This window comes from Danio rerio, chromosome 11 (genome assembly GCF_049306965.1).
Source record: "Danio rerio strain Tuebingen ecotype United States chromosome 11, GRCz12tu, whole genome shotgun sequence".
NCBI lineage: Eukaryota > Metazoa > Chordata > Actinopteri > Cypriniformes > Danionidae > Danio > Danio rerio.
The window spans coordinates 27,707,899-27,733,939 of record NC_133186.1 but is presented as its reverse complement, the minus strand read 5'-3'; the positions used below and the strand labels follow the sequence as shown (position 1 = coordinate 27,733,939).

The following is a 26,041-nucleotide window of genomic DNA, read 5'->3' as shown; positions in this document are numbered from 1 at the left end:
GCTTTGTTTTCTTTGTTTGCTCATTACTACACCCGTGCACAGTGTTAAAGTCCAGCATCTTCACATTGGCTTCAATCTTAGTGCGGCTGAATGACATTTGTCCTGGGAGTATTGTACAAATATGGCGAAACTATTGACGCATACAATATCTAGTGTACATATCTGTGTCGAGCTAACTGGACAACCTGGTAACAGTAAAGGAAAGCTGTCGACATGGAGGTAAGCTTTCAACTGGTTAGCGAAAAAAGAAACGCAGTCATATTGCCCCATAGCGTTTGTTTTAAAGACGAAATGCAGTCATACGTAGCTCTGGGTACATAATTTGTGATCTCCAGAAACGTATATAGGGCTATGTTTTCAGAATGAGCTTATTTTGCAACGTTAATCAGAACAAAAGTTGAAAATACATGACATTTGTAGAGTCATAGCAAAGTATAACCATAACAGACTGATAGTTTATAATTTGCATGTGTTTTAAAGGCATTTCAAGAGAGTTTAAAACATTCGGCACAATAAAGTAAATTTGTAACTTTAAAGAATAATAATTTTACTGAATTATTAATACAATGAAGACTAGACAGCGAAATGAAACATTGCAATGCCAGATTTTTTTAATGTTGTGTAGCCCTAGCATGTAGCTCGTTTTGAGAATACATGCAGCTTGAATGTTTTTTTTTTTTTTTTGTGTAGATACAATAGAGTAGGGGGAGAGGCGGTATTTGATTTGTAAGTAATAATCAGTTTCTCCAGTTTTCATGTTTGTCTACGGTAGATTAAGAAAGACAAGACTTATTCTTGTTCTTTTATTGTGTAGTCATTTGGCCTTCACTAGATGTTATTGTAAAGTCTGCTTTGTTGTTTTGGCCTTGCCTCCTCCTGAAGCATGTAGCTTACACTTCTTTTTACCTTTATAAACAGACAGAGAACTGCAGTGCACATCCTTAAACCAATCTCAAAAAATATTTTCCACAATAAGGAAGCCTTTTCTGGAATTCATTCATTCATTTTTCTTTGGCTTATTCCCTTTATTCATCAGGGGCCACAGAGGAATGAACCGCCAACTTATCCAGCATATGTCTTACACAGCGGATGCCCTTCCAGCATCCATCCATACACACTTATTCACACACATACACTATAGCAAATTTAGTTTATTCAATTCACCTGTGATTTGGACTGTGGGGGAAACCGGATCATCTAGAGGAAACCCACGCAACGAGGGGAGAACATGCAAACTCCACACAGTAATGCCAACTGACCCAGCCGGCACAGGCAACAGTGCTAACCACTGAGCCACCACATCACCCACTTTTATTCAATGAAAATTGTCAACAGATCTTCTTGGAACCCTCAATGCCAATAAAGAAGCTTTAATTATGAGATTGTTACCTTAACTTGCAAGAATACAAACATTTTATTTTCAGCTTCAGTCACAATGCAAAATATACATAACAATTCTTCAAAAATATTGGGGGGAAAAACGGGATGTTAAATATCATTTTTGGTTGAACTATATCCTTTTCCCAAAGGAGAACTGGCCAAAGACTGAGGCCAATATTTTTTTATTTCACTTGATGATGTTTTAGTCCTTTGCCACGGTTGACTTTAGCTTGCTCAGTTAGCAATTCACATTTTGTAATAATATGAATAAACACACCGAGGTAGCTTCTCTTAAAAAATAAATGTTCTTTTTAGACATCAAGGGTTCCATCAAGGGTACAACTTTTCACATACATGAAACATTTTTATTAAACAAAAGGTTCTTGATAGGGGAAAATACTTTAGATTATTAAAATGTTATTTAGATTAAGATAATATGATTAAGACTAAATCGTTCTTCTTATAACCTAAAATCATTTTAATTATTAACTATTATTATTTCTATTTATTATAATTAGCTTTTGAATGCCACCCTGATTTCACCAAGTAGGACATGTTACTGGATTAATATCTACAGTTGATGTCAGATTTTTTTCAACACAATTTTTAAACATAATGGTTTTGATCACTTATCTCTAATAACTGATTTATTTTATCTTTGCCATGATGACAGTAAATAATATTTGGCTAATATTTTTAAGACACTTCTACACAGCTTAAAGTGACATTTAAAGGCTTAACTGGATTAATTAGGTTAACTAGGCAGGTTAGGGTAATTAGGCAAGTTATTGTATAATGATGGTTTGTTCTGTAGACTATTGAAAAAATAAAAAGCTTAAAGGGGCTAATATTATTGTCCTTAAATTGGTTTTTAAAAAATGTTAATTTTTATTCTAGCCAAAATAAAACAAATAAGACTTTCTCCAGAAGAAAAATTCATTGCTCTGTTAAACATCATTTAGGAAATATTTAAAAAGAAAAAAAATCAAAGGGGGGCTATAATTCTGACTTCAACTGTATGTTGATCTTGGAACAACATTCTAATCAGCCAATCAGAATTAAGGGATACTTTACTGTTTATGTTAAATTTAGTCTTATGGTTAGGTTTATGCACTTCTACATTAATGTTAACCTCTAATATTGGGAATGATTTACAGTTATGGTTGGTTTTAGGGGTAGGAAATAGGTATGAATTACATTTTTGAACAAAAATTATGCTCCAGGATCAACATAGATGTTAATTCAGGATCGCATCGTACTTGGCAAAATCATGACGTGCTTCTTTTGAAACCTTTATTTTTTCTGGGTTTAATTCTAACTGTTCAACGATAACTTAGTTATTGAACTGAATTAAATGGACTTAAGCTGAATAATGGCACTATTTACTTCTGTAGAGCTGCTTATAATGAAGCTGAATTTGATTCATAATTAATGAACTTAACAACACTGACTAAACAGAGCTAAATAAATACACTATTTAAAGCTGTGCATCTGCTTTACAGATAAAACTGAATTGATCTCTAAACGCATTCACTGCATAAAAGTTGTTTTGACAGTCTGAATTGCATATTATGTGATATAATACTAAATACCACATTTTTCCTCCATTAATTACACTAACATGTGCCTTTAGTTTTTACCTTCAATGGATGCCCGTTTGGGCAAGATGGTTACTGCACCCTCAGCCACGTCTTCCTGGTTCAGAATTGGTGAGATTTTTGCACCCCAGCTGTCAGATCCCACAAACAAAAAGTGACCAGTAAGATTGGCTCTTTTTGCAGCTTCTAGGACACGCCTACAACAAAAACATAGCCAACAAAATCTGGTCAGAAAAATAGGATTCATAATAATTTTTTAATAACAAGTAATAATAACAACAAGTTTTTCTGGGTTACTGCAAAGGTTCAAGACACCCTGGAGTACTTTTTTGAAATTTTAACAGAATTGTGTGTGTTGAGCATCAGTTAAGACAACATTAGCACCCGTCAATTTTAATTGTGGGGAAAATTGGCTTTGAGCTTTTGTCAGTTTATTTTAGCTTCCGGGTTCAAAATAATTTTTGGTTTGGGATTTCTTATCCTATGAGGAAAACCTGCTTTGTAATTACTCATGAGAGCACGTGCTTTCAAAAGACAAGGAAGACCTGCCAAGCTGTGACAAAGACTGGGTGAGATCGTGTCCATGCACGGCAAACAGTTTTTAGCTGTTCATGAAGGGTCGTATGTGTGTGTTTCCATGATTCACAGGGTTTGTTGCATGTTCTTTCCTGTGATGCTGTCAGGGCCGATACAGCAAAGCTGTTTGTTTGCAGCAATAATTTTTTGTCAGGAGAGCTGTATGAGAAATGGAGACTGGCGGACTTCGTCTTTTATCAGTTGAGTTTGTTACCATTCAGACACATCGCCTATATCCATGCTGCTGTGTTTGCCTATGTTTTAAATCATCCAGATTACTGACAGGGTTGATGGTTAAAACAGATAAGACAAGAGACTTGCTGCACTGCAATCCACTGTGTGTCTGCATTCAGACCCGGTGATTGAGGAGAAGTCCTCCTCATTTATAGTGTTTACATGATTATCTTTATAATAATATAACAAATTGTGTTTATCTGTATATAAATTTACGAATAACAAATGTAGCAGGGCATTAAATTACTGTTTATTTATTTGCAATTTAACTATAAAATCATGTATCTCCTCATGGTTTGTGTCTCATTTTGTGAGCCAACTGAAAACAGTTGTTTGCTCCCCTCGTTTTCCAAGTGGTGCTCGCTGCAGAGCCATTTGGGCCAGCTGAGCTCCAGTGAGGGGGAGCTTGAGCTTAAGCTCCACCTTTTTTGCACTTCTTCTACGAGTGATGTCACTGGGCATAGGGTTAGGGGTGGGGTTGGTGTACACATTAAAACAGCTTACAGGAGGAGGAGCGAGAGCTCATGCTCCCCCTCGCTGGAGCTCAGCTCTGCTCAAATGGCTCTGCAGCGAGCACCCTCTCTCGTTTTTCCCTGATCTGCTGGCCACCCCACTCCTCCCTCTGCTCGCAGCGCTCCACGCCCATTATGAAGATTTTTTTTTACTAAATTCTGAGGTAGACCTGAACCGAAAGAGGGGGGTATCATGACCTTTTAAACATTGCCAATATCCTTCAAACCACTATGCTTTACTCATTGTCAGTCAGCAAAAAAGGTAATCAATTAAAATTTAATTAAAAAAATAAGTACAGTCATTTATTTGTGATGGATTTACTACGTTCAGGTCAGAAAAAAATACGCCATAAAAGTGGACACTTTACTTCCATTAAACACACTTTCAACATATAGAAAATACTTTGATTTCACTCTTTAATAAGACGTCTAGCCCTTGACCCATGTGTGCATGAAATTAATTTCATTTTAAATTATGAAATGCAAATTAAACTGAATGAAAACTCATTCTGTAAAACATTAAGCTTCTTCTAATGCTCCTAAAATTCCCATTGTAGGGTGACTGATCTGTTCTCTAACATTTACCCAAGGCCACAGCTCCTGCTTCAGAATTACTACTAAAGACTACTCACTTGATGTCATCTTCATTAGCGAAAATAATAACCCCTCTGGCATTGGATGTCTCCATTAGCCTTTTGATGATCTTGTCAAACTCTCCAGGTCTCGGCTCCCGAGGAATTTTAATGGCCTGTGCGATGCAAAGACCTCCTAAATAAAAAATTAAAAAAAAAAAAAAAAGAATAACGATTACAGTGATTTTTAAAAGAATGTAACAGCATTCAGTCTATAGCATGCCTGTCATTACATCTAGGTGACTAATAACTTGTTTACACACAGAAAATCTCTCAAATCCCCTGATCATTATCCTCTTTCCTCATCAAATACAACACCAGATGTGTTAAATCCTTGGATAGACGGTGATGAATTCCACTTCAGGAATGGAAAACCAGACTATGGATAATCTGGGAAAATTGAGCTGCAACTAGAAAGCATTTGCTTTACCTGCTTCCCTGGATATCTGGATGAAAGCGTCTACACCACTCTCTCCATAGTTGCCCTCTGATGCCAGAGTGGAAACATAATTCCACCCCATGGCTTTGACAATGTCCACCATGGCCTGGGCCTGAAAGGAATCAGGCGGCACGACTCGGGAGAAAAAGTCATAGCGGTTGTTGTCACTAAGCTCGGGTGCTGTCGAAGCATAACTGATCTGAGGAATCTGAAAAATTAAAGACAAAGAACACATCAGGACTCATCTGAATCCTTTTCACAGCAAAATTGCAGAAAGAACATGATTTTACTGGCTTTTGAAAACTGCAATATTATTTTCGGGTGATGTGTTTCAAAAGAATGTGAAGCATGGTTACAGTTGAAAGCATTCTGCTTGTAATGTCTGTGTTGTTTATTTAGTGCCAGCCATTTTCTATACATTTTGGATATATCTCTCGTTCAGCCTCAGAACTATTTACCTCACGTCACCCTACAGCCCTCCCATCTGCTATTTTGCACTACTGTTTATGGTCTACAGTTATTTCTACTGTAACTTGTTGTTTAGTGTGATTTGTATTTGTAAGCCACCGGTCCTACTGCACCCATCCCATTCTTAGCTGGGATTGAACCAGCAATACTTTGTATGAGAGTCTAACAAGGAGGCTAAAGACCATGGCCTCTAGCATCTGTTGTTGGACACCTTTAGAGGAAAAGGAGTAAGGTTAGATGGCTTCTGTTACACTCACCCCCAAAAGCGTTCTCTTATCCCAGACGAGCTCACACTTTATGTAGCGCCAATTAAGTGTATTAAGTTTAAGATAGCACTCCAGGTTCAATAAACTAAATGCCAACAGAGATGTTGAATTTAGGCCCCTCTGATATAATTTAATGATGTAATGTAAATAAGGTAAAGTAGAATATAAATTTTCCCCAACATTGAATAAATTACCAGAAATTAACTCTGTGAATAATAAATCAAAGTTAAAAAGAATAATAAAATGAAGTGCTATGCAGGAAAACCTTACTTCTCTGACCTCTAAAGGTGATGTAGCGACCAATTCTAGAGGTCATGGTCAAGCCCAGCTCAGAACGGGATGGGCGCAGTAGGACCGGTGGACTACATGTGGGGGCTTGTCCGGGATAGGAGTGAGATTTTTAAGGGGATGAGTGTAAAGGATAAGGGAGCTCTCAGATTTCACCTAAAATATCTTCATTTGTGTTGTGAAAATGAATGAAGACCTCATGAGCAGGGCCAGACGGAATCTGTGGATGTTTTTTGCTATTTCTGCAGAGAATTTTGGTAAAAATCTGCGGATTTCTGCGGAATTATTTTGGGAGTATCCAGCGGAGTATTATAACTAAAACCTTAATATATTAAATAAAAAGTAATAAATTACTGAATAAAAACTGAATAAATTTAGATTTACGCATTTACTCAAGTAAATAAACAGAATTAATAATGGGCTAAAAATACTGCGGAAAATCTGCGGAAAATCTGCGGAATTCTGCGCACGTAGATTCCGTGTGGGCCTACTCATGAGGTTTGGAATGACATGAAAGCGAGTAATTACTAAAAGAATTTTCATTTCTGGGTGTAGTAAGACTTTAACTGCCAGATGAACTTTGTAGGTTTCACTGACTATGTGATAGAAGCTAAAGTGACTAAAACCCTCCAACAACAGGTTGACCAGATAAAAGCCCAGGAGATGAGCCAGTATAAAGCTGGTCAATCCAAATCTGTGGATTTCAAAAACATTCCACCTTTACAACTCATTCAAGTCACAGAGAAAGACTGGTAATCCACGAGTTGACAAATGGACAAGAGAACAGGATAATGTGAAGAATCTGAATGGGCAATCAGTTCAACACCTAGGCCCGTAGCCAGCCCGTTGAAAGGGGTGGTTCTTTTATCTCAAAAAGTGGACCTTTTTGCAATCATTCGAGGCAATTTTTCTATTTTTTGTTTTATTATGAGGTTCAAATACTGCATTTTAGTGACACTTTAAGCACTATTTTTTGCCGGATTAGCTTGTTAGATGGTGATCATAATCAAACTTTTTTTATGCAACAAAAATATTTCCTACATTTTGCTACACTTACAAAGTGCTTACCATAATATTTTACTATGAAGTGTTTATTTACAAATGCTGCATCCTCTGAAGGATGCATTCGAAGTGCGCTACTGTTGTGACGAGTCAGAAGCCATTGGATCCATTTGCTAGCTTTATTAGCACAATCACACACATGTAACAAAAAGAGGGACAAACCAGGAATCAGGTCGTGGAACAGGCAGAGTTCGGGGCAGGCAGAGAACATTCGCAGTCGTCGAAGCAAGCTAGAGTTCAGGGCAGGTGGACAACAATCACAGTCGTTACTAATTGCAAGGGTGTTCTGAGTGGTTGCTAAGGCATTGATATGCAGTTGCTAAGGTGTTCTGAGTGGTTGCCAGGTGGTTGCTAAGGTGCTGCTAGGTGGTTGCTAAAGTGTTCTAGGCCGTTGCTAAGGTGTTGCAAGGTGGTTGCTAGGGTGTTGTGAGTGGTTACTAGGCGGGTGCTATAGTGTTCTGAGTGGTTGCTAAGGCGTTGTTAGGTGGTTGCTATGGTGTTCTATGTGGTTGCTAGGCGGTTGCAAAGACATTGCTAGGGTGTTCTGAGAGGTTTCTAAGGCTTTGCAAGCGTGTTCTAGGTGGTTGCTAAGGCATTGCTAGGCGGTTGCTAAGGTGTTCTGAGTGGTTGCTATGGTGTTTTAGGGGGTTACTAAGGCGTTGCTAGGTGGTTGCTAAGGTGTTCTGAGTAGTTGCTATGGTGTTTTAGGGGGTTACTAAGGCGTTGCTAAGCGGTTGCTAAGGTGTTCTGGGTGGTTGCTAGGGTGTTCTATGTGATAACTAAAATGCTACAAGGTAGGGTGGGGCTAGTAAGTTTAAAGGTCATCAGTGATTGGCAGATTGGTAGTCTGAGTTAAATGAGCCCAAACTTAAGTCTGTGGCTGCATCCGAAACCGCATACTTCCATACTTTATAGTGCGCTAAAATCAGTATGCGAGCCAAGTAGTATGTCAAAATTCATAGAATTTAAAAATCAGTATGCGAGAAGAACCCGGATGACCTACTTCTTCCAGCGAAATTCTAGCGTGTGCATCCCATAAACACTGTGCTATCCCATAATGCCCTCCGAGAGAATTCATGAATGGGAGCGAAGTGACGCAGCTGATGCGGGGAGGTCATGTGACCATGACAAAATTGCAGAAGTAGTACATCCGAGTTCCATTCATACTGCTCACAGTCATTCTGTATAGAATGAACTTTTCTAAAGACTGAGTAGTACATTTTGTTTTTAAATGCAGTACCTACTGAGTAGTAGGCGGTTTCGAACACAGCCTGTATGACAGTCTGGCGCAAAGTTATAAGGTCAAAAAGTTTGGTCCAATGTTAAGTCAATGGGACTTTTCTGGATTTTCAGGGTCAGTTTTCGGAAAACAGTAACTTGGATCAGTTAGAAAAGATATTGCAACTATATTCATTATAGTTAGGAGGTTTGGAGTTTGGGCGTACTCACACTATGTACAGTTGCCTTGAACCGGGCTAAAGCACGCTTGTCCCCCCTCCCGTCTTCCCCGACGGCCCGCACTCACTTTACATTCGGGCCTGTTCACGCTTAAGTCATCAATGATGCGCTGTTCAGTAAGCGATTTCGCTCAGCACAGTGGAGGGTTCTTCAGTTATATCGTTTAAGTCGTTTGACATGCAGTGATTTGCAGTCTAATATTTCACAGATCGGCCACTTTTGATGCTCATAAACGATCATAGAATCCTTGTGCTGCAGGAATTAGAAGATTTGCTGAAGGTGCAGTTGTGGTGCAGTGAGGGGTTTGCGTCTTTAATAAACTATGACAGTTTGCAGTCATTGAACAGTAAGAAGGATTAATTAATCCGTATGAAACATTCCCTTCAAAATCACGTCTCGCCTTCAGTTTCAGGCGCTGGCACATTTTGCACTCAAACACAAGCGTACCGTGCCAAAGCCCAAGTGAACCGGGCTCCTCCAACCGGGCCAGGGCCAGCCAAGTGAACCGTGTCTGAGCCCGATTCAGAGGACTTACACTTCTCAAACGTTCCGGGAAACGGGCCTGGGCATGGTTCGGAATCGAATAGCATCGTGTGAGTAGGCCCTTAGTTTGGTGGTTGTAGTATGAACGGTCTAGGAGGAGATGAGTTCTTAAAATAGTATAAGAAGAAGAAGACGAAAGAATAATACGTTTATGTAGTATACCAGTATGCTGGCTTTCTCAAGACACCAAATTGAAATAATTAAAACATAATTTCCCTAAAAAAATCAAAAGTTCATTAATTGTTTCGTTATTGTGATCACCACAGTGCATTGCTTTTTTATTTACTGAACTTGTATAAAAGGAATGTTACACTCATTCAATCTGTCATTTTCCTTCCCTTTAGTCCCTTTATCACCACAGCGGAATGAACTGCCAACTATTCCAGCATATGTTTTACGCAACACATACCCTTCCAGCAGCAACTCGATACTAAGAAACACCCAGTCACTCACGCATTCACACACACACACACGCACACATAGACTCTGGCCAGCTTTAGTTCATCCAATTCACTTATACTGCATGTTTGTGGACTGTGGGGTATATAAATATATCTTAAAGATCATCATAACAAGAGCATTTTCGCTTTGTGATATTGCTTAGCCACTTTTGCTGCTGCCCATAAAAATCCTGGGGAAATACAGATGGCACGAGCTACCACTGTAAAAGCATTTGTTTGTATAAAAAAAAGGATGAGAAGATTAATTTACTGTTGTGCTAGTTTCTTAATGACGCAGCTGATGTCACTGGGCCAGGCTTTGCATCTACTAATGTCTGCCTGGACCGTGTGGCTTAATGAGAGGTTTTTTAAGAAGCGGAGCTCGCGGACAGTGAGGAAAAGGTGGATGCTGACCGGAGAAGGAGAGAAGAGGGAGAGGACCATTTGACAGATTATCTAGAAGGATTAGAGGGGTTTTAGTCAAATTACGTTAAGCACAGAGGGAGAGAGACAGATCAAGAGACAAGGTTGCCATTTCTCAGCCATAAGCCATACAATATATTTAATTCTACTAGCTCACTTGCTATGGCAGATTTAACCACTCCTCCCCCATCATGTAACATATATATTGCAGTCTGTTGCACTGCTAGTGACGCCGTTCAGGCACTTGTTACATCTTGCATGAGAATCTAAAGTACTCCAAGTTTCCAGTGTGTAATTTAATTTGTAACCCTAATGTAAGAATATATGGGAAAACATGGATTTAGGAGGAACATTTAGTCTCGGATACTAATTGGTTGCTATGCACCGTAAGCATGACAGCCTTCAAGCCTTTCCACACATGAGTCATGTCAACATTAACAGCAGTCACAGGCAAGCACTTCAAGCATTTCATTGGTTTTAAACATGTTCTTTAAGTATGTAGACATAAAATGTGAAAGTGCATTATCTTTTACTTGATTTAATTACTGAAAATGTTCCCAGAATAGTCAGGTAGATGAATTAGTATTTATGATTTAAAAGATACTGTCGTTTTGATTTAGGATATGACCTAAGATTCATTTATTCATTTATTTGTCCTTTGGCTTATTTATCAGGGGTCGCCAGAGCGGAATGAACTGCCATCTATTCTGGCATATGTTTTACGCAGTGGATGCCCTTCCAGCCGCAACCAAGTACTGGGAAACACCCATACTCTCTCACATTCACACACACACTCTCATACACTATGGCCAATTTAGTTCATCCGCATGTCTTCGGACTGTAGGGGAAACCTGAGCACCTGAAGGAAACCCACACGAACACAGGAAATACATGTAAACTCCCCTGACTTAAGATATCCATGCATTTTAAAAGCCAGAATGGCTTCTTGCTGAAGGAAATCTCAAAATATCTTTTTTGAAAGTGACAATTTAACAAGATAAACTCCAATCAAGAAAAATATAAGGATCAGATTTCAAAAGTTTCATGCATTTTACTACATAATGAATAGACATCCACTGATATATATAAGCCAATTATTAGTATAGAAAAATAAAAGTAGTATAGGCATGGGCCAGTAAAAGTCGTCACCTCAGAATTATACGGTTCTATCTGACATTTTGTCAAAATTGAGTTATTCACATATTCTTATTAAATAACAGCTTATTTACATTATGGGATGCTTTTTATAAGTTGTTTACATTTTAGGAATTTTTATTTAAAAAACAAATGTTCCACACATACTGTTTGCTATGGAATGCAAAAACTTTGAAGCTCAATATCTCAAAATCATTCAGAATGCAGATAGAACTTTATAATTCCAAGGTGAAGAAGTTTCTGAATGTATGATAACCTTGGATAAAAATATCATTTTCACAATATCACAGTACTGTGATTACTGCTCTAAAATATATATTTTTTAAATGTCTGGGTAAAACAAAAGAAAAACCACTGAACACAAATTATTTTATTTCAAGAAACATTTATAATATTTTGGAACAGTAAACATGTCAGGCTAAATAGTTAAAATAAATGATTTCTGCTTTCTTCATTAGTCTAAAAAACAGAGATTTCTTTACAACAAATAAAAAATTTATTTTAAAACCTTACATATACCATGGGAACGGTATAACACAACATTGTATTGGTATTTCAAGAGTTCACACTTAGCTGATGATTGATTATAAAGCTTGTTTGGCATGCTGTTCCGGGAAAGAGCCCTGCGCTCATAAGATCCTCGAGCTCGGGGCTCCCTCCCATTTCCAAGGCGAGAGGGGAGTTTGAGCTCAGGGAGATCTTGAGAACTCCCCTGCTGGAGTAGCTAATGAACAGATAGTGATTGCTCTTAAGAGATAACTACTTACTAGGAGCACGTCTATGGTGCCGATTTGGATTAGTCATGCATGTTTTTGGACGGTGGAAGGAAACTGGGGAACCCGAGGGAAACCCATGTGAGCACGGGGAGAATATGCAAATTTCGCACAGAAACGTTGGCTGGCTTGGTAAGGACAAGAACCAGTGATGTTCTTGCTGTGAGACAACAGTGCTAACCATTGGGCCACCGTGCCAGCCATCTAGGAAAGGAGGAGGAGTAAAGCTTAGGAATCATCTGATTGGTGAATCATAAATTGAATAATGTGGGGCTAGCTGTGATCAATCATAAGTACGTGATCCTCTCCAAATTAGTTTATAAATAAACTTCACTAAAACCTTGACTTTAATAAACCACAGTTAACCTTGAAACTGGTTATCCATGCCTATTGGTGGATTCTCCTGCCAATCAAATAAGGGTGGAAAATATGGATTTGATATAAATTGTGTCTAAAGAAAATGTCTCTTATGTGAAATTATTGGTGAACTGGGCTGGCAATGAAGACAAAACTGCAGTTTGTAAGCTCTTTACCGTTACAGTTTCACAAGATCAGGTTTAAAAGTCAAAACCGCAAAACTACCGACATTGGAATCAGCACAAATCAGTGAATAATTGGCTCTCAGCATCAATTGAAAACCCTATTATTAATGCAGTATCTTAGTGTATTTCTACTGCCAATATGTGATCAGCTTGTAAAACAAATCCTTGCTGACTTCTACTATTAACTGTTAAAATATAATGATCTCATTTCAAACATCCACACACTTCTTATTCTTAAGTTATCATGATTCCCATATGTTTATTAAAGCTTTGACTATCACAGCTGTATGTTAAAATCTGCATTTGACCCAGAGAGATCAGTCATCATGTATGGTTATGAAACGGCTTCTGGCTTTAGTCTTTTGAACCAGCATTATTCTTTCTGTTACATTTAAATTGTCACAGAAGTACTGGGTTTGTAGATGGGATACAAACATTCATGTCTATTGTCTACAGTAGCAATTAAAACCAATTACACTGTTACACCAATGGGAGCACAAACAATAAGATACACTCTAAAAAAATGTTTTAACCCAGTGTTGAGTGAAATATAAATAAACCAACTGTTGTGTGTAAAAGTGTGATTTAAAGGTGTCATAGAATGAAAATCTGCATATATAATAATAAGAGTTCACTTCACAGAAATGACATACAGTAAGCCTCAAACACCACTGTTTCCTCCTCATGTAAATCTAGTGAGTGCAAAACAGGCCAATCAGAACAAAAAACACCTATTCTGATGATCCACATAGAATTTTTAAATATGCATGCATTTGACTGGCACAATTTTTCCTATAGTGAGATTATGACAATGATCGATGATTTTCCCTTTATTTTAAGTTAACCTTTTATCATACTTGCTACCTAAGTGAGACTTTAATTGTGCAAATTAGACAGGTTTTAAATGTGCCATAGAAAGTATTGATACTTTATATTAAATTGTTCTCTGATATCTAAATAGAATTACAAAACACCCATTCCGATGATTCACACAGAATCTTTAATATGCATGCGTTTGATTGGGCACAAAGTTTCCTAGTGAGATTACATCAATGATCATTGAATATTTCTTTATTGTAAGTTAATCTTTTGTTATATTTACCACCTACAGATGAAGTCATAATTATTATTATACAGAATTATAAGCCTCCCTTTGATTGATTTTTAATTTTTTTTATATATATTTACCAAATTATGTTTAATAGAGCAAGCTAATTTTGACAGTATGTCTGATAATATATTTTCTTCTGGAGAAAGTCATACAGTATTTCTTTTATTTCGGCTAGAATAAAAGCAGTTTTAATTTTTGAAAAACCCATTTTAAGGTCAAAATTATTAGGCCCTTTAAGCTATTTATTTTTTGATAGTCTACAGAACAAACCATCTTTACACAATAACTTGCCTAATTACCCTAACCTGCCTAGTTAACCTAATTAACCTAGTTAAGGCTTTAAATGTCTCTTTAAGCTGTATAGAAGTGTCTTAAAAATATCTAGTCAAATATTATTTACTGTCATCATGGCAAAGATAAAATAAATTAGTTATTAGAAATTAGTTATAAAAACTAATATGTTCAGAAATCTTCTCTCCATTAAACAGAAATTGGGGGAAAAATAAACATTGGCTAATAACTCAGGGGGGCTAATCATTCACTGACTTCAACTGTAAGTGGGTCTCTTATTTTGCAAATTAGGCTTTAGATGTGACATAGAGAGCATTACTACAATATATTAAACTGTTCTCTAATATTCATATGTATGGGTTCAATTTGGCACAACATGTCCTAGTGAGATTACAACAACCATCACTAATTAATTCTTTATTCTTTTATCATATTTACAACCTACCTTTTATTTTGCAAATGAGACAGGCTTTAAAGCTGACATAAAATGCAATAATACAATGTATTAAATTGTTCTCTGATATCTAAATAGAAGTACAAAACACCCATTTCGAGGATCCACACAGGATCTTTAATATGAATTAATTTGATTGGGTACAAAGTTTCCTAGTGAGATTACAACAATGATCAGTGATTTTTTTCTTTATTTTAAGTTAATATTTTATCATACTTACTTACTAAGTAAGACTCATATTTTGCAAATAAGACAGGCTTTGAATGTGCCATAGAAAGCACTGACACAATATATTTAATAGTTCTCTGATATCTAAATGAATAAATATGTGGCTTAGGTAAATTCGAAAATTCTCCAGAAAGTTTTTTGATTTCATTTCCAATCTGAATTGGTGCTAAGTCGTTCGAAGGCAGTAAATTTCACAATGCACACATAAACAAATAAAAAATACATTTTAACAGACCTTATGGATCTTCGGTGTGACATTGAATAAAATTGTAATTAATATATCCCACCATTCTGCGTTCTGTAAACAGATGAGTCTCCGTAGTCATGCATGGTTGCCTGCTTCATGGAACTGCTTAACATTTTGCATCAATGCATTATATGGCACCTTTAAATTGAATTTAAAAAATGAACTTGCTGGGTTTGTCCATATTTGACCAAAGTTGGGTTAAAACAACCCAGCATCTTTTAGAGTGTACTAGCTGTAGTTCATATAATGGCCACAGTTGTCAGATTCTGAATTCTAAGCCTCTGAGATCAACCTTTTCAGTTTCTGTGAATACCACGATTTAGAGAATGCAAGGGACAATCAAACCAAGAGCAAAAGCAGACTAGACCACCCACAAATGCTGGCTATTTGTCGCTGTCGATCTACAATTGGTGCTAAAGGCCCACAGTCATTCAGTAAAGCACAGAACAGAGGCTGTGTGAAGCTGATAACAGGCCAGCTGCATTTCTCCCAGCTCACGCTTCATTTTGCACCAGGAGTCTGAGCTGTGGAGAGCACTTTAATATAGAGCGGATTCTTCAATATCTGCCTTCCTAAGACATGAACTTGGACCAGTGTGTGAACATAAATGTTTGTTGTAACTGATTTAAGATGACACTTTGATCATTTTTATTCTTTTTTTTTACTTTAGTAAATCAATTCATGATTCATTTGTTCATTTTTAATCATCATTCAAAACATTCATGCAACAAAGGTTGTTCTTATTAAATTACGGTTATATTAAGAAATTGTGAATTCTTTTTCTCCTTTTATGAAAACTAATTTAAAAACGTGTGATAGTAAATATGGCGATTTTATGGCTTGAATTGCATTTTATTTCTGGCATTATACATTTAATTGGCTGTTTGGTTAGTTTAATGGATCAAAAAAGATTAAGTAAGAAAAGAAAGAAAGCCAAAGAACCAGGGTATAATCAGGTAATAATCTTAACTGATAATTATCACCATAAGTTTTCAGTTAATTAATCACAGTACATTTGGATAACTCTTATTTCACAAACTTTCTGAAATGTTATAGTCATATATGCAAATAGGGCAATGCATAAAGATATATGTACTAATTTGCATCCATTTCCAGAAAACAACATCGAAAAAAAGCTGGATTCAGAATTCAGTTGTTGTTTTATTTAGTTGACAGCTAAAATAAAAAGGGTCTGATGTTTGGGAATTTTCGCTTTATACCAGAAAATGTAGTGGGAAAACATTTATAAATGATATATGAACAAAAGCTTATGAAAATTATTGAAAAAAATAATAAATACAAATAATATAAAATAAATATTCAATGAACACCTGTGATAGGGTGATAGGGTTGATTTTGAGCCAATTTGACCAGCTAATTGTATTATTTAAAGGACTCCAATTTTTTTATAAGATTTAAAATAAGTCTTTTATGTCTGCAGAATGTAAAGACTGGTGCGTTTCAGGTCAAAACATCCATCAGATCATTTATTATACACTATTGAATATGTCATTGTATGGGTCGGAGGGAATAGCAGCTTTTTTGGCGCCTGTGACATTATATGAAAATGAGCAGGTTCTCTTGGACGATTTTGTTTCCAAAGGTTGAATGTCAGGATAAACACAGCAAAAAGACAACTCAGACTTGATGAAACAGAAACTCATGGTCACAATTACCACAGTAAGATGAATGCTGTTAAAATGATCACAGTGCTCATGTGTGCACACATACACAAAAACAAACACACACGCACGCGTTTAACATGTTGTGCTCTTTTTTGCTCATCTACTTATGGTAAATGTGACAGGATGCCCAACAAACGGGTAATAATGCTGCTGTTTAGAGATTCATTATAACTAAGTCACTGTGCAGCATAAACTGATTTAACATCCACAAACCGGGACTCCTGTTGTGTGATTAAAGCGTTCTCGTTTATAGCTGAGCTGATTATGAGCTGGTTATGAGTTACATAGCTTAAAAATTGTTCAAATTGCTTTAAAAAATACAAAGTGTACCACTTACTACTTCTTTAGTTTGATTACAGAGAGTTGGAACTGATCTTTTAATCCCAGTTTCTTAGCAAATCCTGTCTTGTGGACATGTTGATACGTGTTAATACTGAGACATGGTATTATGTGGCATGAAAATCAATATTGATTAGTGGGGAAAACTGCACTGCTATGTCATGTTGCTAAGGGCCTAAAATCCCTGGGATTTGGATCTTATTTAATGTCAGGTAATTAATGCTTATATCACTCAAATATGACTGTGGACACACTTTACCTACACATATTTCTGTCCAATTTGCATGATTAATGTCTTTTTAGGCATATTAAATTTGTAAAAATTCTAAACAACTTTTAATGAATGATTAATGGTAAAGGTAATTAGATTTTTACTGATTTGAATTTAAAACTAAATTAGTATGAAAAAATTTAAAATATTGTGCCTTAATTTTGAATCTAAATCAAGGGTTAAAAGATATGTATTGTTATTAAGTCATATACTCACTGGCCACTTTATTAGGTACAGCTGTCCAACTGCGTGTTAACGCAAAATTCTAATTAGCCAATCACATGGCAGCAACTCAATGCATTTAAGCATGTAAACATGGTCAAGACGAACTATTGCAGTTCAAACTGAGCATCAGAATGGGGAACAAATGTGATTCAATATGGACCAAAATCTCTGAGGAATATTTCCAGTACCTTGTTGAATCTATGCCACAAAGAATTAAGGCAGTTCTGAAGGCAAAAGGGGGTTCAACCCGGTACTAATAAGGTGTACCTAATAAAGAAGATGGTGAGTGCATATATGGTAATCTAAAGGTGTAAATAGCTGCAATGTATTAAAATAAATCTTTAAACATATATTTTTTCAGCTAAAGCAAAATAAACCAAAATGTCAACACTGACCAACGCCTGAACAAAATGTTCATATGTGTTCCTTTAAAAACAAATTTCATAAAAAACAAATGTAATAAATCCAGATGTGTAGATGACACCTTCTACATGATACATTTTTCCACTGTCCTCTTTGTCCAATATCATCAAAAAGGCTATAAAAAACGTGAGACATGATTGTTTTATTCCTATTCAGGGCGTTTCACTAAAAGTAATGAATAACACAATACGATTAGGACACAGGTACAATGTCCCGAGAGAAACCTAATGGAGCTCTGACTAAGTCACTTTTATTCTGTGAAATGTTTATCTTCCCTGAACGTGTGATGACTGAAAACTCCATCCGCTCACGAACAGCCAGACCACAAAGTACAACACTGATTAAATAAATCAATAAATCCAACAAATAAATAATAATAATCAAACGTGGCAAAGGGCGGAATGAAATTGAGTACAGCTCAGGTGTAGGATTTGTGAGCTAAAGGATGATCTGAATGGATTTAAAATTGAATGAATGACGTTCTCGCAGCACATTTCACCTTGCCGGGTTTCAGTGTTTTGAGGACAGAGGTCAATGTTGAGCTCAGTTCAGAAACAATTCTCACTTTAAGGAAAATAGGATACACTCTCTCTCGGAACGCCATAAAGGAAGAATCTATATTGCTTAAGAAGCTCTTGCCGAGATGCCAGTCGAGCTGAAACACAATCCAAACCTTTTAACAGAATTAGTTCTACTTCCTGTAGCACTGGCTCTATCAGCAGCACAGCAGAAGTCTTGAAGAAACGCCATGCAAGAGCCCCACACAGGACTACACACAGCCTTACAAAGTACCAAAATAACAGCACTCACAAACAAATCTGTCTTGAGGCACAAGAGAACTGGCAAAACTATAGTCTGCTTTTTATGCGCTGGTCAGTTTGGAGATTTTGTTTCTCTAACATGTCTTCATTCTGACTACTGAAAAAAAAAACATTCCAAATTTATATAATTCATTCATTTTCCTTCGAGTTAGTCTCTTTTTCAGAGCTTGCCACCGAGGAATAAACCACCAACTATCATGCCTTATGTTTTATGCAGTGGATGCCCTTCCAGCTGCAACCCAGTCCTAGGAAACACCCATACACTCTTACATTCGCACACACACTCATACTCTACGACCAATTTAGCTTACCCAATTCACCTATAGCGCATGACTTTTGACTGTGGGGTGAACCAGAGCACCTGGAGAAAACCCACGCGAACATGGGGAGAACATGCAAACTCCACACAGAAATGCCAAGTGACCCAGCCGAGGCTTAAACCAGTGACTATCTTGCTGTGGGGCAATTGTGCTACCCAGTGCGCCACTGCGACGCCCCAAAAAGCGGCCAATAAAATGTTGCTCAGTGTGACAATAGTTTATACAACAAAACTTCCTGCTAGGCTCATAAAATTCATTTAATGACAAATACTTAAAACATTATTTAAGGGGAACCCAAAATACTACATAATTGAACCCTTTATTGGACCATCATCAACACTGATTTAAATATCATTTTACAACTTTTATAACTTTTATAAGACCTATAATAATCTCCAGACACAGATTTGTTCACATGAGTATTTCATTGACTGCCCTATAAAGCATGAGCATAATTGTAAGCTTACTTGTAGTGTAATTGAACCATTACACCAATGATAGATCACCCATATTATAACATTTTATTTTCACAAAATGTATTTAAAGCACTAAAGTCAACGTATTTGCATTAACAGCACTTTCATATATATATATATATATATATATATATATATATATATATATATATATATATATATATATATATATATATATATATATATATATATATATATATATATATATATATATATTCCTACAGATCGTCTACAGTATGAGTCATCATTATACAATGACTTGCCTAATTAATCTAATTAACCTAGTTAAGCCTTTAAAAGTCACTTTAAACTGAATACTAGTATCTTGAAAAATATCTAGTAAAATATTATGCACTGTTCATTCACTTTATTTTCAGCTTAGTGCCTTTATTAATCTGGGGTCGCCACAGTTCCCATCAAATGGGAAACATCCATGCATACTTATTCACACAGCCAAATACACTACGGAAAATTTAGCTGACCCAATTCACCTATAGCTCAGGTCTTTAGACTGTGGGGGAAACCAGAGCACCCAGAAGAAACCCACATAAGAGAGGGAGAACATACAAACTCCACACTGTGATGATAATTAACTGGCCCAGTCGGGACTCAAACCAGCGACCTTGTTGCTGTGACGCGACAGTGCTAACCACTGAGCCATTGCACCACCCCAATTTATTTAATATACAGTTCTGTACTGAAGGCTGGTCTAAAAAATTACATTTACATTACATTTAAATAAACGTATAATTCAATTTTTTATATATAAATAAATATCTATTTTAGAATTACATAAATAAATATATATAAATAAATAAATATCTATATAAATGAGGATTATTGGAGAGTGTTTTGCAACACAATAATATGATAACAATAACATGTTTCAGTATGTCTTATTTAAATCAATGTGTTACTATGTGTTATTTTTTTGTAAAATTGACAGACAACTTCTAAATGAAATCTGTTTTTATCAGTGCTCATGTAATATTCACTTTATTTTTAAAAAATATTCTGAAAAATAGAAACATCAAATAGAAATATCCTTCCTGTAAAGAAAAATCTAAATGAAACAATGTTCTTGGGATGTGCACAAATACTGGGATATTGAAATAGATTATTTACATATTTAAATATGTCATTTCAGAACACTAGTAACACAGTGAAAAAATGTGTAATATTTTCATATTATTTTACATCCTGCTCTATATAATAACATAACCAATAATAAGCAATCATTTTTGGTTTAGATTTTGAGATACTGAAGCTAATATTACTATTGTTAATGTTATACCATTATTTACAAAAGGCACCCAATAAAATGGTATATATAATAACAATGTTTTATACAGGGCGATTCGGTGGTGCAGTGGGTATCATGACATATTTTCATTAACAACACTTTCAAATACATATATTTCAAGAGTTCATACTTAGCTGATGATAAATAAAGCATGTTTGGCAAGCAGTCCAGGGAGAGAGCCCTGAGCTCGGAAGATCCTCGAGCCTGGGGCTACCTCTCATTTCATTAGGTACGTCTCGAGAGCTCCCCTGGTTTCAGTCATTCATTCATTTCCTTTCGGTTTATTCCTTTGTTTATCACGGGTTGCCACAGCGGAATGAACCAACAACTATACCAGTGAATTGTTTACTGTAGCGCAACACCAAGAAACACCCATACCTCTCGCACTAATTTAGTTTACTCAATTCACTTATAGCGCATGTCTTTGAACTGTGGGGGAAACCGGAGTACTCAGAGGAAACCCGCATGAGCATGGGGAGATCATGCACATAGAAATGCCAACTGACCCAGCCACGGCTTGAACCAGTGACCTTCTTGCTGTGAGGCAACAGTGCTAACCACTGAGTCGTCGAGCTGCCTCACTCTGAATTATGCTAGAAAAAAGGGGGAGGAGTCAGGGTGGATGGGGGATTCTTTAAGACGAAGATGACTAAGGTGAGGAAATCTGGTTATTAATGTTTGTTTTGGATTCATCCAATTGGTAAATCCATGGTCAATCATAAGCACGTAATCCTCTTGAAATTAGTTTATATTTAAACTCCACATACAGTTGAAGTCAAATGATAAACCCTCCTGTAAATTTCATACTCTTTGATTCTCAAATAGTTTTTCTTCTGGAGAAAGTCTTTTTTGTTTTATTTCGGCTAGAATGAAAGTAGATTTAAATTTTTAAAAAATCAGTTCAAGGTCAATGTTATTAGCCCTCTAAGCAAAAGTTTCGGGAATAAAATCTGATTGAGACACCAAATTAAGAATATATTATCCACATCCATCAGTTTTCCCCTTATTCCCCTTAAAATGGAGCGTTTCCTAAGAAATCACCATTATTAAAAAAAAAAAAGCCAACCAAAATGACTCACCGCAAACAATCGGAGAACATTGGCCACCATAATGGACACAGAGCTGGCCGAAGCCCCGATGACCCCCACCACGCGCTCAGGTTTTGGGATGATAGGCGGCTCTCCATTGGAGCATCGAACGTCTGAATTGTCCTTCTGGATGAGGGCCTGGACAAACGTGAGCGACTGCTCCAGTGCATATGTATCCCTGGAGCACGTGTCCAAAATCCTGGCGCCCAGCGTGATGTTAGGCAACAGGTCCGGGTCACTGTTGATCTGGTCCAGAGCGTACAACATGGCCTCCATTCTGTGGATGCCTTTCTCCTTCTTAACCTCTCCACAAGGGATTCCAGCAGGGCCCCTGGAATGAACCGGAAAGAGCCCTCCGAGAGTAATGTCTCCTTCAATCTTTATGGAGTGGGGTTGAGTATCTGAGGAAGCGGCCTGGGATTCTGGAGTAAATCCCATTGTTAGTATCCACATGATGTGAATGAGGGAGCCCACGTGTGGTTTGGGCGCCCTGATAATCCTATGGTGGCGGGACTGTGATGGTGCGTACAGCTGTGATGTCATAGTTGCTGGCATTCAAGCGGCTCGTTGTTCTTCTACAGCACAACGGTTTCTTTTCTACCTGTGTCTCCTGTGAGGAATGAGATAAACAATGGATGTGAAACATATGTGTGAATACATGTCATGATTTGAAGATAGAATGTGTGATATGCAGTGGTGTAAAGTAACACATTACAAATACTCAAACTACTGTAATTGAGTAGTTATTCTCAGAAATTGTTCTTTACTAAGTTGTTTTAAAAATGTGTGTTTTACTTTCCCTTGAGTAAATGTTCAGTGCAGTATTGGTACTTGTACTCCATTACTTCCCTTCAACCTGCAGTCACAACTTACAAAAATCAGACCTGTGATTCCTGTCCAATTGAATCACACATGTAAGGTAAATTTACAATTGCAGCAAAATGTTTGGAAGGATTACAAATGTCCAGGAAGATGTCTAAAATCTTTACACGCATTGACCCAGAGACTGTTTAGATGCATGTCACTGATGAGAAGATGACGGATGTTTACTGTATGATGACCGAAATGGCCTTAAACACCCAGCAGGCACAAGACGTCAACATGACATCAGATTGACATTGTACCCCAACATTGTGGGGATGTTGCATTTTGTGCGAAAATGAAAATCGGGTTGTCATCAGAACCCAACGTCAGGTCGATGTCAATCTCCAACATCCAACCTAAAATCAACCTAAAATCAACCAAAAATCAACGTTGTCTCATAATGTTACAGCTTGGTGCTGCGTGGACGTTACCACTATGAGGTTTATCAGATGTTGGATTTTAGTTAACTCATTTCAGATTTCAGCTAACTCTATCAAACCTCTTCGGCTGCTTCAGAACGCAGCAGCACGAGTGGTCTTTAATAAACCTAAAAGAGCACATGTCACTCCGCTACTCATCCGTTTGCACTGGCTGCCAGTCGCTGCTCACATCAAATTCAAAGCTCTGATGTTTGCTTACAAAGTGACTTCTGGCGTTGCTCCTTCTTATCTGCTCTCACTTCTGCAGATTTATGTGCCCTCCAGAAACTTGCGTTCTGTGAATGAACGTCGCCTCGTGGTTCCATCCCAAAGAGGGAAGAAATCACTTTCCCGAACTCTTGCATTCAATCTGCCCAGTTGGTGGAATGAACACCCTAACTGCATCAGAATGGCAGAGTCACTCGCTGTCTTTAAGAAATGACTAAAAACTCAACTATTTAGTCTCCACTTTCCTTCCTAATCTGCAATTGCCTCTCTGGTTCCACCGCTAACTGTATTACAAAAAAAAAAAATAATATTAAATTTAAAAAAATACTAATGTTTTGCTTCTTAGACTTTACATACCTCAAATTTGCCTTCAGCACTTGTTCATTGTTGCTCTTATAGTTGTGTAAATTGCTTCCTTGTCCTCATTTGTAAGTCGCTTTGGATAAAAGCAGCTGCTAAATGATTGAATGTAAATGTGAATGTAGTTGCCCCACCTCAAAGGTTTACTAAAAATACACTACAGCCAATTCACCTTATTTAATTTACCTATAGCGCATGTGTTTGAACTGTGGGGTAAACTGGAGCACCTTGAGCAGACCCACAAGAACATGGAGAGAACATGCAAACTCCACACAGAAATGCCAACTGACCTAGCCGGGGGTCGAACAAGCGACCTTCTTGCTGTGAGGCAACTGCACTACTCACTGAGCCCCTGTGTCTCCATTTCTAAATATATATAATGATAATTTATTAAATGTATGTTTTATGAATATTCATACATATAATGATACAAGTGTGTTTTAATAGTTTAAATAAGTAAATTTGTCAGTCATTCTAACTATAGTTTTTAACACTGGGTTAATAATTTATGTCAACTATAAATAGATACATTTTTAATTAATGTTTCAACTCAGGATTTAAGTTTTTATTTCAAGTACTGCTCTAAAGCATGATTGCAAGATTTTCACGGGTACCTGATCTCTTTTTTTAATTCACATTTAAGGCTTTTTAAGATCTTTTTAAGACCATCGAGAATGAAATTTCAGACTTGTTTAGGGTTAAATGCTAAGTATTTTAAAAAATGCAACAGCAGTAAAAAAAATGGTCACACTTTACAATAAGGTTCATTAGTTAATGTTAATTAATGCATTTACTAACATGAACAAACAATGAACAATACATTTACTACTGTATTTGTTTATTTTAGTTAACGTTAGTTAATGAAAATACAGTAGTTCATTGCTAGTTCATGTTAACTCATGGTGCATTAACTAATGTTAACAAGCTTAGACTTGGATGTTAATATTGCATTAGTAAATGTTTAATTATGATTAATAAATGCTGTACAGGTGTTGTTCATGATTAGTTCATGTTAGTAAATGCATTAACTAATGAACCTTTTTGTAAAAAAAAAAAAATTACTTTAAGAAACAAATTCTAATTAGTTATTTCTTAGCCACATCTTTTAAAAAATGTGTCAAATCAAACAGATTCTAGTTGTATACATGCACTGTTTTTTTCAAAATTAAAAAAAAGTACAAGTAAATGTCTGCATAACAGACTTTCAGAAAGTTAGTTTAGTTATAGAATAGAGTAATTATCAACGGGAGACACGGACTGATTTAATTTAAAGTTATCCACAGACTTCATTATTCAAAAGTAGAATTACATAAGATTTCCCCAAATGTATCCTTATTGTGCCATAAATGTAAAAACTTTGACGGAACATTGATTTACTCATTCTGGTCATGCCATGAAATTAGTTCATACATTGGAATAACTTCTTGTAATCTTGTACCTCATTATATGTGGGATTGTCGAGTTGTAGACCCTACACATTTCTCTGTAAATTTTTTATTTTTTATATTTAATTAGATTTTTTTCTCTTAAGCTTTATGCATGATACTGTATCATGTTGTGTCTGACTGTCTGTGTATTGTGAAATGGCCTTTGTATAATTTTTTTATTTTCTTATGCTAAAAATAATAAAACTATATTTAAAAAAAAGAATAGCGTTATAAGAGAGTTAGTTATAGTTATAAATTAGTTGTAAGTCTTTGGATTGTGGGGGAAACCGGAGCACCCGGAGGAAACGCACGAGGGAGAACATGCAAACTCCACACAGAAACGCCACCTGACCCAGCCGAGGCTCGAACCAGCGACCTTCTTGCTGTGAGGCAACAGCACTACCTACTGCGCCATTGCGTCGCACAATTTATTTTTTTTGCAAAACCTTCTTTTAATACAAGTATATATGACCCTAAATTGGCTCCATAGTATAAACTAAATTGTCCGTAGTGTATGTGTGTGAATGCAAGAGTGTATGGGTGTTTCCCAGAGCTGGGTTGCAGCTGGAAGGGAATCTGGTGCGTAACAACATATGGTGGACAAGTTGGCGGTTCATTCCGCTGTGGCAACCCCAGATTAATGAAGGGACTAACCCGAAAAGAAAAGGAATA

The 26,041-nt window shown here is 36.6% G+C and overlaps 1 protein-coding gene across 1 annotated transcript in view; it reads right to left on the bottom strand.

The window, feature by feature from the left end:
- Positions 1–26,041, bottom strand: part of grm6b (glutamate receptor, metabotropic 6b) — a 45,501-nt gene that overhangs the window by 18,689 nt on the left and 771 nt on the right. Inside the window, exons 2-5 of the mRNA NM_001080020.2 lie at positions 22,063–22,681; positions 5,363–5,579; positions 4,933–5,068; positions 3,021–3,175 (exon numbers count right to left, since the gene is read on the bottom strand). Of these exons, the coding sequence (NP_001073489.2) occupies positions 3,021–3,175; positions 4,933–5,068; positions 5,363–5,579; positions 22,063–22,626 (1,072 nt within the window). The 5' untranslated portion in view covers positions 22,627–22,681. The remainder of the gene's footprint in view (positions 1–3,020; positions 3,176–4,932; positions 5,069–5,362; positions 5,580–22,062; positions 22,682–26,041) is intronic.